General features: G+C 37.8%; 1 protein-coding gene across 2 annotated transcripts in view; it reads right to left on the bottom strand.

The window, feature by feature from the left end:
* The window catches only part of Mtx2 (metaxin 2), a 62,095-nt gene extending 46,304 nt beyond the window's left edge, over positions 1 to 15,791 (bottom strand). Inside the window, exon 1 of one of the 2 annotated variants that reach the window (XM_034496230.2) lies at positions 15,565 to 15,791. In XM_034496230.2, the coding sequence (XP_034352121.1) occupies positions 15,565 to 15,604 (40 nt within the window). In that variant the 5' untranslated portion in view covers positions 15,605 to 15,791. The remainder of the gene's footprint in view (positions 1 to 15,564) is intronic. The other variant, XM_076928925.1, reaches the window with a different exon arrangement.
* Positions 15,792 to 18,229: the final 2,438 nt, after the last annotated feature.

Below are 18,229 nucleotides of genomic sequence, written 5' to 3'. Positions count from 1 at the left end.
GAAGAAGGTCTGTGTGCTACTCTAAGAGAAGAATGTTAAGGTTAGACCAGAGACAGAAAGATAGAGAGGTGCAGCAAAGTTGATTCGAGTGTTGGTTCAGTAAGTCCCCTTGGATGACAACCCTATTATCCTCCCTTGCTGGACCACTTGTGAACCATAGTTCCTTGCATTTTAAATAGATTAGTAACTTTTGTTAGAGGAAGGATAAGTGCTGTTCAGCTTTTTGTGTTGCGCCATCAATATAGAGCTTTAGGTCAAGAAAATGATAATTATGATGACACTGGAGTTTAAACTTTTCTAAATATCCACATCAGAAAAAGTGGGGTGAGAATAGACTTATTAATAATTGAGTTTTTATGATTAAAAACATAACTTTATCAGAAAAAGTGGGGATGTAGAGTGAAAAATTATAAAGACCATTTTGTGAAATATATGCAGGCTTTTTTCTTTGCCCTTAGACCTGAGCAAAGAATGCAAATTCCAGAAAGCAGAACTGGATGTAAGATTTCAGGCTTTCACTGCCCTGGTACACATTCCGGGTGGAGGGCATTATCCCTGAATCAGAGCACACTTGCTGGATTAACATTCCTCAAGCCTCAGGGTAGGGCTATGGCAAGTGAGAAATAGTTAACCTGAAATAGTTGGTAATGACAGGGTAGGGCACAATGACATGGTAAAACTACATTTTTGAGAAGAATGAGTATGCAGAGTGATTTTCACGTGGCTCTAAATCATTTAGGGTGGGTTCCCCTGAAATGTTCCATTGTTCTTGGTTACCCACCCCCCTTGAGGTTTTCCCAGTGTTACAGCCTGCTGATGTTCAAAATTTGTAAAACAACCAATCATGTGTAACCGCGCAGAAATTCCTTCCTTTCCCCACCCCATGCTACAAAAAAACCCCTCAGCTTACTGGCCTTTTGTCAAACTTTGTTCCTGAGTGGATAAGCAGTTTGACCTTGGCTAGCCAACTCTCCCAATAAACCTCTGCTGATTTAAAAAAAAAAAAAAAAAAAGTAACTGATGTCAACCACTGCCTCCCACATGCACACATGTACATGTAAAGGAGTACACACACACCCAAACACACACTGCCTGCTTATGGAGAAATTAATTCATTCTAAGAAAGGAAATTACTATATGGTTTAGTAGGTAAAAGCTGGCCTAAACTCAATGCCCAGGACATACCTGGTATAAGGAAATAAGGAGAGAACCAAATCCCATGGGTTGTTTTCTGATCTTTCCACTTGTGCTATGGTATACATGAGGGTATGCACATGCATGCAATACACTAAACAAAGCTGAGATAATTTTTTTTCTAAGATCAAAAAAACTACCAGATCTTTTTCATGCTAAAACAAAGACACTCTTAGTGGTCCAATCTAATTTACATTTTAAAAATTAGAATTACTGGGGTCTAGAGAGATTTCTCGATGATTTTGGTGCTGGTTACTCTTGTAGAGGACTGTGGCTCAGCTCCCAAAACTCATATGGTGGTTCACAACCATGGTTCGAAACTCCAGTTCCAAGGGGGTCAATGCCCTCTTCTTGACCTCTGTTGGCAACTAGACACACAGACACACATGTAGACAAAACATTCATCTACATAAAAACAAACCATAAATTCAAAACAATAGAATTGCTATTCTAACAGTATTCATGTAAATATATACTCAATTTTATTATTTTTATAAAAAAAGAAATTTATTCCTATTTTGTATTTTGTCCCAATTAGTGCTACTGAAAAGCTAGTCAGTCCTTTGCCAACGTCCTGATTATTTCTTATTTAGTGTCTTCCTTTAACAAGAGCTAAAAAGGATGTCTCTATGCTTTAGTCTTTAGGGAATAAAGAAGGGTTATTTTTATGCAATTGGTTATTTCTTAAACTTTCAAAATAGACTTTTTCTACCATTTTATGAATTTGTGTTGAGGAAGACAAAACAAAATTAAAAAGGAATAAGGCAGGTGGCACATCCTATAATTACATCATTTGTGAGGCTGAGGCTGAAGGGGATCATAAGTACCAAGCTAGCACAGGTGGCATATAGACACTGTCTTAATAAAACCAAAATTTTTAAGTTTAAAAAATTAAATAAACAACTCTTAAATTTGTTAGAGCCATAAAGCAATGGCTCTAACAGTGGGTAAAAGCTAGCATTATACATGATAAAATAACAATCAAAGTATAAATATTTGTTCAACATTATTGTAATTGTATTTAAGCTATCTTTATGCTTTATCAATAAACATAATCCTAAAAATTTAATATTCTTTACAAGTAGTCTATTAGAACACTATTGAAATGACTTGTAGCAAATAAATCCACAGAAGTATATTATTAGGTCTCTTATTTACATATTACTTGTATTGTCTTCAATGTCAAGTTAAGTGCTAAGTCAATCTGGTGGCAGATGATCCTTCCGTCCCATTCATTCAGGGTATTTCACACTATGAAAGTGGTGACCTAATAAAAAAGTCTAGATTCCAGGCCTACTTCTTGATCTAATATAAGGACAAGAGACAGGCCATGAAAAAAGGTCCCTTCTGTTGATGGTTTCTCATGTTTTAAAATTCTGCATTTCTAATGTACAACATGACTCCTCTGGTATATGAACATAGGTGAAGACATAATTTGTAGAATAATAGGCACTAATATTATATGCCACTTCAATTCTGTCATTTTTCCAATCCATCAAATTGATTAATGCTGTGATAACTCTACACAAACCTATCATTTGTGCACTAATAAAGTCAAACTCAGTTTATCCTTAGGCAACTCTATTCTAAAAGTTCATAGATGTCATTCCTTCAGCCTAGCAACACTACTTAGACAGTGTTAGAGAAAAGGAGCAAGACAAGCGGCAGTCCGTCTATCCCCAAATTCCAATGACTTTCTGCCAAAGTTGTAAATGCAAATACTACATTCAAACAAGTACTTGGCTGATCTCAAACAATCAAGTTACTGCATAACACAAAGAAAACAAAAAATAAGTTAGACACAGGACTGATTTCCTCAATGATGTCAACAAATACACTAAGTTTAAAACCCATCATCTTTTAGGCAAATATAGTTAAATGGATTTTTAAGATAATTAGACTTAAAATGCAAGCCTATCAACATGAGAATTTTAAAATGCTGTAGTAGGTATTAAATTCAACATTAATTCAACCTGCAAACTATAGAAAAAGGCAACAACACATCCCAGCTAATAATCAGGAGATGATTAAACAATGTCCCCAAACAGGCAGGGTGTTTTAAAGACTTTACTACAAATGTGTTAAGGAGTGACTCTTCCCAAAACAGGAGATTAAAACCATTCTTCCAGGGATGGGGAGATGGTTCAGTGGTTAAAAGCACGCCTCTTGTATAGGACCCAAGTTCAGATTCCAGCACTCACCCACGTCGGGTAGCTCACACTCACCTATAACTCCAGCTCCAGGGAACCCAATGACCTCTTCAGGCCTCCAAAGGCACCTGTACTCACATGCTTATATCTCCAAAGAAACATAATTAAAATAAAAATAATTTTTAAAAAACTCGCACGTCAGCAGTTTGAGATTCATGCCAGAAAATTACTTGTATCTTTAAAAAGGGGAGATATGCAGGAGCCATGTTGTCATTTTCATATACCTAAAACACAAGTAGGTAGCTTTCTGTAGCATAGGGTAAGGCAATTTAGAATGTACTGCAAGAAAGTGCATATACAAAGATAAAGACTAATAGATTCAAATAAGGGTTCTGTGAGGCTTGGAATGTGCCTCAATTATTAGAGAGCTTGCCAGGCATGCACAAAAAAACTGGGAGTACCCTATAATCCAGGTGCTATGGCACACGTCTATAATCCTAGCACTCAGAAGGTAAGAGCAGCAGAATCAATTCAAATTCACCCCGGCTACATAGCAAGTTCAAGGTCAGTCTGGACTACATGAGACCTTGTCTTCTTAAAAAAAAAAAAAAAAAAAAAAAAAAAAAAAAAAAAAAACCACAGATTTGTGACTCTTGAAAGTTTCTTACAGTTACAGTGTTGGTTACAACTTATCTTAAGTCCTTAGGAAGAAGAAACTGAATGAACAGGATCAGAGTCTTTGTTGCCTGTGATGCATGACTGTGTAAATACATAAACTGTACATACCATTTCAGAAAGTAAATGTACCAGGTCTAAATCTTTTTTGTTAACTTAATACATATAATATACACATTAAAAAGAATGCCCGAAGCCATACGGTGGTGGTGCATGCCTTTAATCCCAGCACTTGGGAGGCAGAGGCAGGTGGATTTCTGAGTTCGAGGCCAGCCTGGTCTACAGAGTGAGTTCCAGGACAGCCAGGACTACACAGAGAAACCCTGTCTCGGAAAAAAAAAAAAAAAAAAAAAAAAAGTCCGAGAGACACAGGTGATACTTAAAATAAAATTAAATTCTTTTCATCTCTTTCATTCATTTAGCTCAGATAAGGTAATTTTGAGGATCTATTGAGGATCTATGTAGATTAACTGAGATTTCTGACCACCTTACATTATTTACTAAAGCATGTATTTATGGATATGGCTAAAAGCTATTATTAGAAGACACTTTAGTGATATGTAGTAATTCTGAGAATTCCTCCCCCCCATTTAAATGAACAAACAAGTAATTAAATACCTAAATGGCTTTAATAAGGCAAAGATAAATATAAAGTTGTCATTGTACTTCCTAATCTAATTTTACTGACTGGGTAGGGTAGAAGGAAAGGAAACAAGGGATACGAACCATTTACAGCACAGTAAGTAAAAACAGGTGGTGTAGAGAAAAAAGTTTAGGTCTTGAAGTCATGTACATTCTCCCAATATTACAATTTATCGTCTGAGTAATCTTGGACAAGTTTCTTAACCTTTTCTTGCCTCATTATCTTACTGTAAAAAAGAAAATAGTAAATGTTTTCTAAGATTGTTGAAAGAATAAAGTTGGAATATTAAGTATCCTAATTCCCATCACACTGAAAGCAGAGACAGGGATCTCTGGAGCAAGTCCAGATTAGCCACAGCTGTAACTGTGAGCTCCCGTTTACACTGAGAGAAGTCCTGACTCACTTAATAAGGTGAACATAAGACAAGAGAAGTCTAGAACACACACACACACACACACACACACACACACACACACACACAGAGAGAGAGAGAGAGAGAGAGAGAGAGAGAGAGAGAGAGAGAGAGAGAGAGAGAACAGAGACAGAGAGACAGAAAAAGACAGCTGATCTGCACAGAAGTTGCTACATTATTCAAAAAGAAAAACAAAATCCAATTGATTCATTTCATTTAACATAATTCAAATCTTTGTCTACAGACCAATAAAGTCAATTAGCTATGGTGCCAAAGATAATCTGAAACAGTAAGTTGAAATATAAATATTTGTCTTTAATCTGTAGTCTATGATTTCTAAAAGCTTATGTAAGACTTCCTTACTCCAGCTTCTTGTCTTTTCTATCTTCTCATCTCTAGTACTCCCTTTAACACATGATCATGATCATGAAGGACCCTTATTCCTGTGGGTTCAGGTCACAAGGCATTCCTCCATGATCAGTTCCTGCCTCCAGGTTCCTACCTTCAATTTTTTCTTTGACTTCCTCTGATGGTGGGCTATAAAATATAAGATGAAATAAGCATTCGCCCTACCACAAGAAAAACAATGGAAAAGATTCATGTTCCCTTCCTCCCTCCTCCTTCTTTTGCCTGCTTCCTTCCCTCCTCTCCTCTTGCTCTGAGACACTGGAACTACAATCTTTGGACTCTTGAGACTTAATATCAGTCACTTTGTGGGTTCTCTCAGCCCTTCAGTCTTGGACTGAAACATCAGCTTCTCAGGTTTTCAAAACTTCAGATTTGAACTGAGCCCACTACCATCATCCCTGTGTGAAACATCTCATCTTCCATAATCAAATAATCTAATTCCCCAAATAAATTCCCTCTCACATACTCATGTCTATACCTGGGCCCTACTGACTTTCTTCCTCTGTAGAACACTAATACTAATAATTCATTATTCCAACTGAAGAACAACAAAAAAAAAAAATTACCAGTTAAGTAGTTTACATATTATAACTAGTTCTTATCACTAGCCAAATTAGTGTCTTTAACTGATAATAGTAATAGTAAAAACAATGACAGCATAATAACTCTTTAATAAAACATGCAAATCAGAAACATTACTTATACTTCAAGATGTCCATAAGCTTTTGTTTGCTTGCTTTTGGGTTTTGTGGTGCTGAGGACTGAACCCAGGGCCTCAGGCATGCTACAAAAGCATGCTAGGTAAGTACTCTACTGAGCTATGTTCCCAGCCTCAAAACATTTTCATTTAACAAAAAGACTAATAAGCAAAGGTAGCTAACAAATTATTAGTCAGCAGTCAGTAACAACAGCCTTTTAATGATAAAACAGATGATAAAATTTATTTATACAAAGTTTAGACAATGCTTAGGTTGACGATATATATATAATAAAATATATATGAAAAGAAATTCTATTATATCTAAGAATGCTGTATTCAATAAGATAAATACACACCAAAAAACCTTTTTTTTTTAATCCAAGGGCAGATTAAGTTACAAAGAAATTTCTGTGGTTTAGAAAAGTTCTTAGTGATAAAACTATACAATTAGCATAAAAACACACAATGAAATATATTTTATGGCTTCTATTTTGCTAATATAGTTACAGTTAATGGAAATTGTCATGATAAAATTACTTTTTATGAAAAGAGCCTTCATTACTAACCCATCAAATTTCATTTTTATTACTGATGTAAAAAAGTTCAAAACCATGATTCATTTATAGACTATACAAAAATAAGAAAAGAGGTCAAGAATAGACGGTCATTTACAAAGCAATAAAAAATTAAAGCATGAATTTTTCTTACTGGCAAGGCGAACACTTCTCTTCCCCATATAAATGAGTTTAGCTAAATTTACTGAACATTATAACTTCTGTCTTTAAAAAAAATGAAAAGTCTGAATTTTCAATCTCTTATCTATTTCATATCTTCTATCTTATAACTACTTCTCAAGATACTTTTTAAATGTTTGAGAAATGTTAAGAAGTTTGATGATGTTTTCTTTCAATTTTCACTCAAATATGGAAAGCTTAAGCTAACATTAATAACTCAAAAGCATCCAGAGATAATACTGACAAAATTAAGAGGGTACCCGTCACCAAAATCTTTTAAGCTAAATCATTCAAAATTATGGAGGTGTGAGTATAGCTGAGTGGTAGAGTATTTGCCTAACACACTCAAAGCACTGGGTCCCATCCCAAACCCATCAAAGAGTATCAAACTGTAATAAAACTTACAAGAAAATTAAAATTGACATTACCTCAACTGCAGACAATTTTCAATTAACATGTCTTTCAAAGAATCTTAGCAACATAATAAAGTTTTCAAAGGGAGCAAAGCATTGCCTTTAAGAATCTGGTTTGCAATATATTCATGAATACAGTAGGCTCAAGTAATAGGCCATGCTTACTTCTCATCTGAAGTATAACCTTATTTTGTCTGTTTGCCTTCTGTAGCAGCATATTTACCCTGCAAGTTGGGAGGAGCTAAGGTGGGAGGAGTAAGGAAAGGAAGAAAAGGAGTAAGGAGAGGAAGAGGAGGAGCTAGGAAGGAGGCATTGATGGAGAAGCAATGAAGAACCACACATGTATCGGGAGCAGCCCTAGGTAACAACTTATATCTAGGTTAGTTAATTGGGTAACACTTCTAATTGTGTGGGCATCTTGTTATTTGGGCATTACCAAATATATAAAGCTATTGGATAATCTTTAAGCATTAGAGTCTCATTTTCTACCAGGTACCTGGATGGTGGGATGGTCTGGGCTTAGCCCAGCCTTGAGGAGACAGCTTAGAAGATTGGCAGAGCCATCTCCCACACTGGCGTCTTGTGGGTGGCAGGGCCCATGTCTCTGGCCGCTGCTCTTGACCTCAGGCCTAGCCTAGTTGGGAACATGGTGGCTCCATAACTACAAGCCAGATCAGATGCTGCCGTTTTAAAGAATTACTTCAACAGCCTTCACCACCTGCCCCTTCAATATCAACTTCACATCTACCAACAGGATAAGTTCCATAATATAATACTATCCATATGACTGATAATGAAAAAAATGATTATCTGAAATATGATGGCCAGTTCAATAATTCCTCAGTAATTCCTTGGTGCCTTCCTCAATGCTACTAGGAAATCATCAGAACACTGAGTGAAAACAACTAGGAAAATATTATTTTATTTTAAAGAGCAAACCAATCGAATGTATTGTTCTCAGCACATTTAAAATATTAATGCATTTCTTCAATTATCTGTTGTAGTTTTCATCATTAAATACTTTGAGAGCTCAATATGGTTTTGTCAACAGTAGCATCACTGCTCCTTCATACCAAAATTTTAAAGAATTTAGTAAATAAAAACACTTTTTTAGTGGTACTGAACATAGAACTCAGGCCTTGCATGTGAAAATGTTTTTCCACTGTACTATATTACACTCCTACCAATACTGTAAGATTAGTTTAGCCTCTATTTTTTCCATTTATCTCAGCCTCTGGAACCTTTCTTGATGTGATGCCCTGTACTAAGATGAGAAAAAGCAGAACAAAGCATACTTTATTATAATATAAAAAACATTTTTAAAATACGCCTGTTTTTGTGTGTGTATGCATGTCTGTGTTTGAGGTTTGGAATCAAACCCAGGGTCACCCACATGATCACATGATAGGTAAATGGCTTACCACTGAGCTACATTTCATCTAACAGTAAATGGAGAAATAGTAAGTATCTTCTAAGATTGTTGAAAGAATAAACTTAGGATATTACATATCCTCATTCCCATCACACGGGAAGCAGAGATGGGGATCCCTGGAGCAAGATGGCTAGTCAAACTAGCATCACTGGTGAGCTAAAACATGCTTGTTTTAATCCCACTTATTTCCAAGATACTTACATTTAGGGACTTATACAAGCTCAAGTATAAACAAACTAACAAACCAGAAATGTATGTTAGGAATGCTTGTCAATTAAAAAAAAAAAACAATAAAAATGTAAAATACAGGGATTGTTTATAAATTTTTTAAAGGGCTGGAGAGATGGCTCACCAGTTAGAAGCACTGGCTCACTGGTTAAGAGTTCTTCCAGAAAACCTGGGTTCAAGTCCCAGCACCCAAATGACAGCTCATAAGGTCTGTAACTCCAGTCCCAAGGGATCCAACACCATCACACAGACATACACGCAGGCAAAACAATGTCCATAATAAAATAAAATGCATTTTTAAAAGTTTTTAGATAATTCAATATCCAAGACCATGTTTTATCTTTTTTAAATTCCAAATCTAGCTTGTAATCTAGAGAGCCAAATTGTTCATTCAAAGTCATCATTTATTTTTCTTTCCATGTTACTTGGGAATAGAGTAATTCAAATTCCTCTTCAACTTTAAGAAATGTGGTGGTGGCGCACACCTTTAATCCCAGCACTTGGGAGGCAGAGGCAGGCGGATTTCTGAGTTCGAGGCCAGCCTGGTCTACAGAGTGAGTTCCAGGACAGCCAGGGCTACACAGAGAAACCCTGTCTCAAAAAACCAAAAAAAAAAAAAAAAAAAAAAAAAAAAAGAAAAGAAATGTATCCCACAAATGTAAGCACCATTGCAAAGAGAAAAATCACATATACCTTCAATGGCTTTGGCATATATCTCAACTTGACCAAACTGACTTGCCAAATTCTCTTTTTACTCTCTAGTTAATATAGGCTGCCAGAAATATTGCACAATAAGTGGTAGAAAAGCAAAACAAGACTAAGAGCCATTGTGATACATACAAAAACAACTTCTGGTTATTCTAATACTAATGTAGGTGCTCTTGTGATGAAAAACTGATACAATTAAAATTCATAATTACATGACTTTCAAAAGGATAACTGGCTTAAAAATTTAAAAGCCCTTTAAAAGAGGGACTAAGTCCTCCCTGAGATCACACATTACAAATAGCACCTGGTCCCAAAATGTTTTCTCTTCCTCCTAGATCCCTTGTTCCTAACAGTCTGCTTTTCAAATTTTCCGTTTGCTTGGTCTGGTCAGTCACACAATAAAAGTATGAGCTGGTGTGGATATTCCTGTGTACAGAGCACCTACTGTCTCCAATCTTTTACTTATACTGATAGATAAAATATCCTAAAAACCCCAGCACTCAGAGGCAGAAGCAAATGCAACTCTTTAAGTTCAAGGCCAGCCTGGTCTTCATTGCATGATCCAGGCCAAACAGCAAGGGTACTTACTTAGTGAGACCCTGTCTCAAAAAAGCAAAACAAAACAAAAAATCCTAAAAACCCTGTGGTTTTTAGGTTTTCACAAGTAAATTATGGTTTCCTTACTACAATGAAATACTACGTAGCCATTCAAATATTACAGCAAATAATTTCATCATAGACATGAGAGGAGATCCCATTATATCATATGACAAAAGAAATGCACCCTCTGTATTATCTATGCCCATACTTTTAATTTAGGAAAAAGAAATGATAGATTTGCTCAGCAAGGTTTTGAATATGAGATGGGATTTTAAAGTCTAAATTTTAGCAGTAGGCTGTCGGTTGATTTTTCACTTCATTCCTTGCAGTTCTCTGTATTATTTTCATTTTTCTATAATAACCATGGATGATTACTATTATTATTTTAAAAAAATCTCATTTGACAAGGAAAACAAATGTCCTAGACACACAAATTCAAATGGTGTTGAGTCTTAAGATGAAACAGGAGTTGTTGATGTGGCCACTTCAAGCAGACAACTAAAGACGTGCTGAAGATGGACATTACAAATAGTGTAGAATGTCCAGAGTCCATGGAAGGGAGTAGCAAGAGAGGAAGCCACTGTAACAGCCTTGGACTTAAGTTATAGAGAGGCTTTTAAGCTCCTTAGCCCTACTGACGTTGGGAAACCAAGGAAAGTGTTGAAACTAGAGAAAATCACACCAAATATTTTAAGAAAATAAATTTACAAAGACAACAATGCCACTGAGACCTGTAGTATAAAGATTATTTTAGAAGAGAGCAAGAAAGACTGGAAGCCCCAAAATTAGCTAATTCACAGATGGATAAACCAAGCAAGCATAAAAAAAAAAATTGTAAAAACTTAAGAGTTGTGGAGACTAAGAAAGTTTCACTGTGGAATCAGAATGAGAAACTGAAGCCGGAGGTGCACTGCTAGTAAAGAGACAATAAGGGATCACTTACCCTGAGAAATTCAAGGAAAGCTTTACTAGTAAACTTACCATTACTCTAACAAAATACCTGAACTAACCAACTTACAAAGAAGAAAGGTTTGTTTTCACCTCAGTTTGGGAGATTTTGGTTCACTGTAGGGCAGTCTAACTGCTTTGGACCTGTGGTGAAGCAGCTATATCTAAACTGTTCTCTTCATGGTAAGGACACAGCAAAAGAGACGAAGGTCTCACAGTCGCCACCTCTTAAAGTTTCTCCCAATGCCACAAGTTCCCAACGCCACAGAGATCAAAACTTTAGGGATCAAAAACTTTAGACAACATGGGTCTTTGTGGAACACTGCAAATCCACACTAAAGCAGCTTACTTATAAACATGCCCTTTGCAAATCAGTCTTGGGGAGGCACTGAAGAAATATCAAACACACAGAGACGGAAATATCACAGATACCAGATAAACATTAAGATGCCTTAAACGTTTCCAAAAGAAATATCAAAAAGTGTGCTAGCTCATGACCACTGGAAGGAAGACTAACCAAACTATCATATATATTAAAACTCAGATTCCTCAATTACAAAAAAAATTCATAATTATTGTTAAAACAGAACTATGTAAACATGTATCTCTACCTACAGGTTAACCTCTTCCTTCTAAAAATGCTAAATTATAACCAGAAACAAGACACTGTAGATAGCTGTTGGACCTAAGTCACTTAAAGGTCAAGGTTAAACCCAGATTATCTTCTTTTCAGTTTTTGACTAAGTATAATCTTTTAATTTAAAATTTTATAGTCATTTAAATTACAAAAGTAAAATAGGCTCCCTACGGTAATTCAAGTAAATCAGAAACACAGTTCCTCCAACTTCTATCAACAGTTTATATTTTCTTGAAACTCCTGAGAATTAGTTCAATTGTTCTAAATGTTTTTCTTTGCTTAGGTAAGCATATACATGTCCAAACCGAATTTATTTAATAAGTTCACACAGGGCAGGGCGGTGGTGGCACACGCCTTTAATCCCAGCACTTGGGAGGCAGAGGCAGGTGGATTTCTGAGTTCGAGGCCAGCCTGGTCTACAGAGTGAGTTCCAGGACACAGGGCTACACAGAGAAACCCTGTCTCGAAAAACAAAAAACAAAAACAAAGTTCACACAGAATATATATCATACTATAACTTTTTATTTAATATAATTTAGCTTGAAAACTAACATATCACATCTCTTAACTATCAGTATCTATAAACACCCAAGTACACACATTGCTTTTATCATTTTATTTTATTAGTATTACCACCATCAAGCCAGGATCTCTCTATATGGCCCAGACTATACTGGAACTGGCAATCCTCCTGCCTCTGCCTCCCAACTGCTACTATTACAAGTATTTATTACCATATCAGAAATAAATTTGCTTTTTTCAAATAACAAACATAATATTTTTAACAGAGGTACATATTGTATAAAGATTACATCAAGCTACTTAACATCTCCATCATCAACTTATCAACTTTTTGTGATAACATTAGAAATCTATCCTTTGGCTATTTTGAAATATACATTGTGCTGGTAAGTTTCTGTCAAGTTTTCACAAACCTACACATATTATGGGGGAGTGAACTCAACTGAAAAAAATTCTTCCATCAGACTGGTCTGTGGGCAAGTCTGTGGGGCATTTCCTTTATTAATGACTGACGTCTGAGAGTCCAGTCACTGTGGGTGGTGTGCTACCCCTAGGCAGGTGGTCCTGGGTTGGCTGTATAAGAAAGCAGGTTAAGGAAGCTACCAGGAACAAGCCAGTAAACAGTGGTCCTCCTCCTCCATAGCCTCTGCTTGAGTTCCTGCCCTGGCTTCCCTTCATGATAGACTTATGCCTCAACTATAAACTGAAATACACCCTTCCTTCCCAAGTTGCTTTTGGTCACAGCAACAGAAATCTAAGGAAGACAACATTACTACCACCTGTAGTCACCATGAAAGGAAACAAACAACAACAACAAAAATTATTCCTTGAGTCTAAATGACTCATGTCACCATGAATCAAATAATTACCTTCTTGTTGAGGATATCTAGTATTCTTTTTCTATATATGCCCATCTCTTCGATCCATTCATCTGCTGAGACACCTGGCTTGCTTTTATCGTGGCTATCATAAATAGTGGTAACAATGAAGTGCACATACCTCTCTGACAACTCATTTATTTTAGGTACTGTTGAAACTGTTGGATTGGTATCACAATCTGGTCCCTGATATACATCTGGGACATTCTTATTTTAACATTATAATGCTATAATGAAGATTATCATACAGTTCTTTGAAGAATTGGTCCTCAAATCTCTATCAAATAAATCCACATACAGATGATTTCTGGATTAAAATATAACATTCTAGGAAATATTTCTATAAATATTTCCACATATTTCCTAAAGGGAGCCTAATTTATACTCACTAAAAGTTAGAAAGTAATGTTTCTCTACTCTATGTGCCCTGACAATATTAGAGATTATCATATTCACTTTTGCCTAACTAAACTGAAAAATTATCAGTTATTCCTAGAGCACAGCTTTTCACCTGTTCAATGTCTATTTGTATTTCTCCTTTTATGAAATACTTATTCAGATTTTTTTTGCCTTTCTTTTAGGAGTTTTTTTAATAATTAAATATTTTTCTTATTCTGTGTATATATTTACAGTGGAGGTTTTATTACTGTTGTTTGTTTTGCTTCAAACATGTTCTCCCTATAAAGCCCAGGCTGGCTAGCCTCAAGCCTGCAATACTCTCCTATCTCAGATTCCCAAGTGCTTATGACTACAGATAAGAGCCCCACACCCTCATGAAGTCTTTTAACATCAAAAACTTTCCATATTCTTATACAACCATTTCTATTATGGAATGTATAGTTCATGTTTTGCTTAGAAACTCTGCTATCCAATATTATTAAAATAATACCCTGTATCTGTCCTTGTTTTTTCTAATTATTTTATTTTAAGTTAGTTTGTGCTACATTTATATCTTTAATACATCTAGAATTCGTACCATATGTTGACTTAGAAGCTGTTCCAATACTATTTACTATTTACTGAACTATCTATCTTTAAATGCTTCCTCATAGCATAACAGAGCACTACAAACAATTTAAGACACCATACAAAATTCCTGGAAATTTGTAGACTTGACTAACTGAGGTAGAATTCTGAACTTATCAAATACCATTCCTCATTTTCTTGTTGAAAAGAAATCACACGTTGGATATATGCATTCAGAATATGAACATATACTGTGAAAAGACTTATAACCACTGTATCGGTCTAAATTAAACCACTGATCTCATGTCATAGGCCTGACTTTTTCAATCTAAGTGATAAAATCAGAAATAACCATTACTTGAAATCTCAATGTTATTCATTTACTCAAGTCATGGGTATTTAAAGAGAACCAACAGACAAGTACTAGGACACAACAAGAACAAACAAGCATCCCTGGTTTCGTGAAGCTCACAATGTCTTCTACCCTCTCTTCTATAAAATGCTACTTTAAAGAAAAAAAGGAAATCTATGTTCACACAAATGCAGTACATTTGAATTGGGAAAGCATACATTGGGAAAGCATTTGGGATAGTTGAGAACACATTATACTTTTCATGTTCAGTACACTACTTTATCCCAAATATGCCTGTTTATCTTAGTGACTGTCTCATTTGGATATTGAAAACACTGCTGGAGTTAACTCTTTTCTCTATCATAGCCACCTTCGCCAAAATAAAAACTTCAATACGAAAAATACAGATATTATAAATCTTTTTACAAGTCAAGTTCGAACCACAGAGTCAAAGATGTTTACTTTCTTTAAGCCTCATACAAATTAAGAATAGTTCAAAAAATCCCACAGATTTTGCAAATGGCTGGGAGAAGAACTTCGGTGACCCATCAACAACGAGTAAAGAAGGGCAGCTCGAGAGTGACAGTCGCCTTAAACTTGAGAACCTAAGACCAGAGAGGCTGCCACACTCCCACAGAAGCCTTAGGGGAGGCGAGGACAGAACCTGTGGCCACGCCCCCACCTCGATCGGGACCCCCGGGCCTCCTCCTCACCCCCAGATCGCCGGGACGGGGAACAAAGCACCGCGGAGGGGGTGTGGACTGGACTCTGCCCCTCCAGGGTGACCTTGGCCTCGTGTCCTCAGTTTCCTCATCCGGAAAGTGAGGCCAAACCTCCATAGCCGTCTCCACACGGGCTGTGGGCTCAGCAACCTCGACCCACGGCTGCAAGGAAACTCCAGCCCTCTCCCCACGCGGATGCCCGCCGCCTCCCCCGCCGTCCCGTCTGCGCCCACGCGGGCTACCTGCGATCTGGGAGACGAACGCTTCCGCCACCAGAGACATGTCGGCTGAGAGGTCCTGCGCGCGCGCGCACCTGAGCTCCGCGGCTCTCAGCGCACTCCCGCGCGACCACTGCGGGTCCCCGCAGCTAACGAGCTTCGCTGGCCCAACGCTCAGTCAAGCCGAGCTCACCTCACCAGCGGCGGCCGGGCCCGCAAGGTTACCGCCAGGCCGACGGAGGACTTCCGGCGTCGCTGACAGCGCGCGCCGGCACTTCCGGCTGCTCCGCCCCGCGCGCTCCGGACCTGCGAGAGCCCTAGGAGATCAGACTTCCCGCGTAGTATCTCTAGGTTCATGAGGCGCTTTTGAATTTTATTGCAACCTTTCAGCAATTCACCAAGACAGAAACAGGTTTAAAGAGGTTAAAGTGCCTGGTCCGGTACTACTGAAGCCCAAAACCTCAGGAAATCTCTTAATTCCTCTAACTGCAGGATTTGGAGTCCATAGACAGACATTAGTGTTGGTTATTTGTTCAAACGCGCCAGCCAGAAGGAGGCTTGAACAGCTCGTGAGCCGAGACATAATTTAATCTTTCAACTCCAAGCACCCAAATTGAAGTTTGGAGAATAAAACACTTCAATTACTTGTTTCTGAGCGCTAGATCCCATGAGTCTTTCCTCTTAGCCTAATCATTTTTTTTTTTAAATTATAGGTTACAATTGAAGAAAAATCATAAACATTACAGAATTAGAGGCATAAAATTACACTTGATTTCAGAGATCATTTGGTGAGCCGAAGCCCCTTTTCAATGATGAGAACCCGGCTCAGAGAGGTGAGACAACTTTTGGTATTTAGTTCGGACCATGTGGGTTCCGGGGATCCAACTCAAATACCAGAGTTGGTGGCCTAGCCCATGCATACACATGAATCAGCTTGTACAGGCCAGTGATCAGTGTCTAAGTTCCTCTTCAGTTGCTCTCCATCTTCTTTTTTGAAATAGGGTCTCTCACTGAGAATCAGGAGGACAAAGATTAGGCTGGCCGACACACTAGGAACTTGGTCTGTCACTGCCCACCTCCCTCCCAACCCTAGAGTTAACTACTGCAGCTGGTTTTTATGTAGCAGCTAGGAACCCAGCAAAGGTCCTCCTCAGACTTTACCCATGAAGCCATCACCCCAGCCTGGAGAAGACTGACTTATTTTTATTAACGGCACATCAACAAGTCAAGACTGAGTCAAAAAGTCAGGACTGAGCAAGTCAGCCCACCGGTAAAGTTCTTGCCTGACATAATTAAGAACCTGCTTCCTCGATACCACCACACCTACAAAAAAAAAAAAAAAAAAAAATCTCACTGCTTATAAAGTTTGCTTTGAAAGGTGTATTTCCTTTCTTTATGTCCACAGGTCTCTGACCCTCCATTACAGTTTATCGTCCATATTTCTGGTCATATACTTAAGTAGTATATTGCTTTCTCAGAGGTGCTGAACAGATTACCACACACTGGGTGGTTAAAACAACAGATACTCTCTAGTTTTGAAAGCTAGAAGTCTGAGGTGAAAGTGTTGGCAAGGCCATGCTTTCTCTCAAGGACACAGAAATTAATATCCTTCCTCAACTCTGCCCAGCTTCTAGGATTGCCAGTGCTCCTTGGCATTCCATGACTTTAGACAAGTCACTTCAACCTTTGCTTCCGTCAGCAGGCAACATTCTCCCTGTGCATCTCTTTGCCAAAATTCTGTCTTCCAATGAAGGCATCCGTCATTGGATTAAGGCCTACTCTATTTTTGAAAATGACCTCTTCTTAGTTTTATCTTCAAAGAACCAGTTTTCAGATAAGGTCACCTCTGTAGATACCAGAGGCTAGTACATAGATGTCTTCTCAGAGAACATGAAATGGTAGCAAGTTTTGAAGAGTAAGCCGTAGCAGTATTGGTAATCCCCACAGCAAATAAGAAGCTTGTTAAACCAAAGTTAAGCTTCCTAATTTAAATAGACAGAAAGTACTTCTAAAAGCATCTTTTCTCTGGCTGAAGTTCAGGGTTGATGAGAGGCCTATAGAAACACAAGATGATAGGTTGCCCTTGTTTGTGCTGAGGGAGAAAACACCAATAGTGTATGTGGTGCCCAATTTCCTCCTCATCCTGTGGTTGACATTGAGCTGTTCTAGGTATCTTCCTGCCAATCAACTTTTCCATCCTTGTCCTCTACACGAGGCTTTGAAAACTGAAAGTCTATTACCACGTCAAGTTGTGCCAGCCTCTTCTATCTGTTGCCTTTCTGAAGCCACAGACACTACGTTCTGACTGTTTTTGAACATTTTTAGTGCCCTATCTCAGGGCTTGACTGAAAACAGTAAGCAAGTGTAAGGGGTAGAGGTGAAGCCCAACATGGAGAAGAATGCTAGAGCCAGAGGCTGGAAATAGATGTCGGAGCAAGAGAGCATTTGTCAGACAAATGGAATGATTCTGCACAGTTTTACTCAAGCCACGCTTCTCTCTCTCTCTCTCTCTCTCTCTCTCTCTCTCTCTCTCTCTCTCTCTCTCTCTCCCTCTTCTTTTTACATAGCCCTGACTGCCTGCCTGTCCTATGTAGACCAGACTGGCCTCAAATTTACAGATTGTCTGCCTCTGCCTCTCTCTCTCTCTCTCTCTCTCTCTCTCTCTCTCTCTCTCTCTCTCTCTCTGCCT

The sequence above is a fragment of the Arvicanthis niloticus genome, chromosome 2, assembly GCF_011762505.2.
Source record: "Arvicanthis niloticus isolate mArvNil1 chromosome 2, mArvNil1.pat.X, whole genome shotgun sequence".
Lineage (NCBI taxonomy): Eukaryota > Metazoa > Chordata > Mammalia > Rodentia > Muridae > Arvicanthis > Arvicanthis niloticus.
Note: the sequence above shows the minus strand (reverse complement) of the source record. Positions and strands in the feature narration are given on the sequence as shown.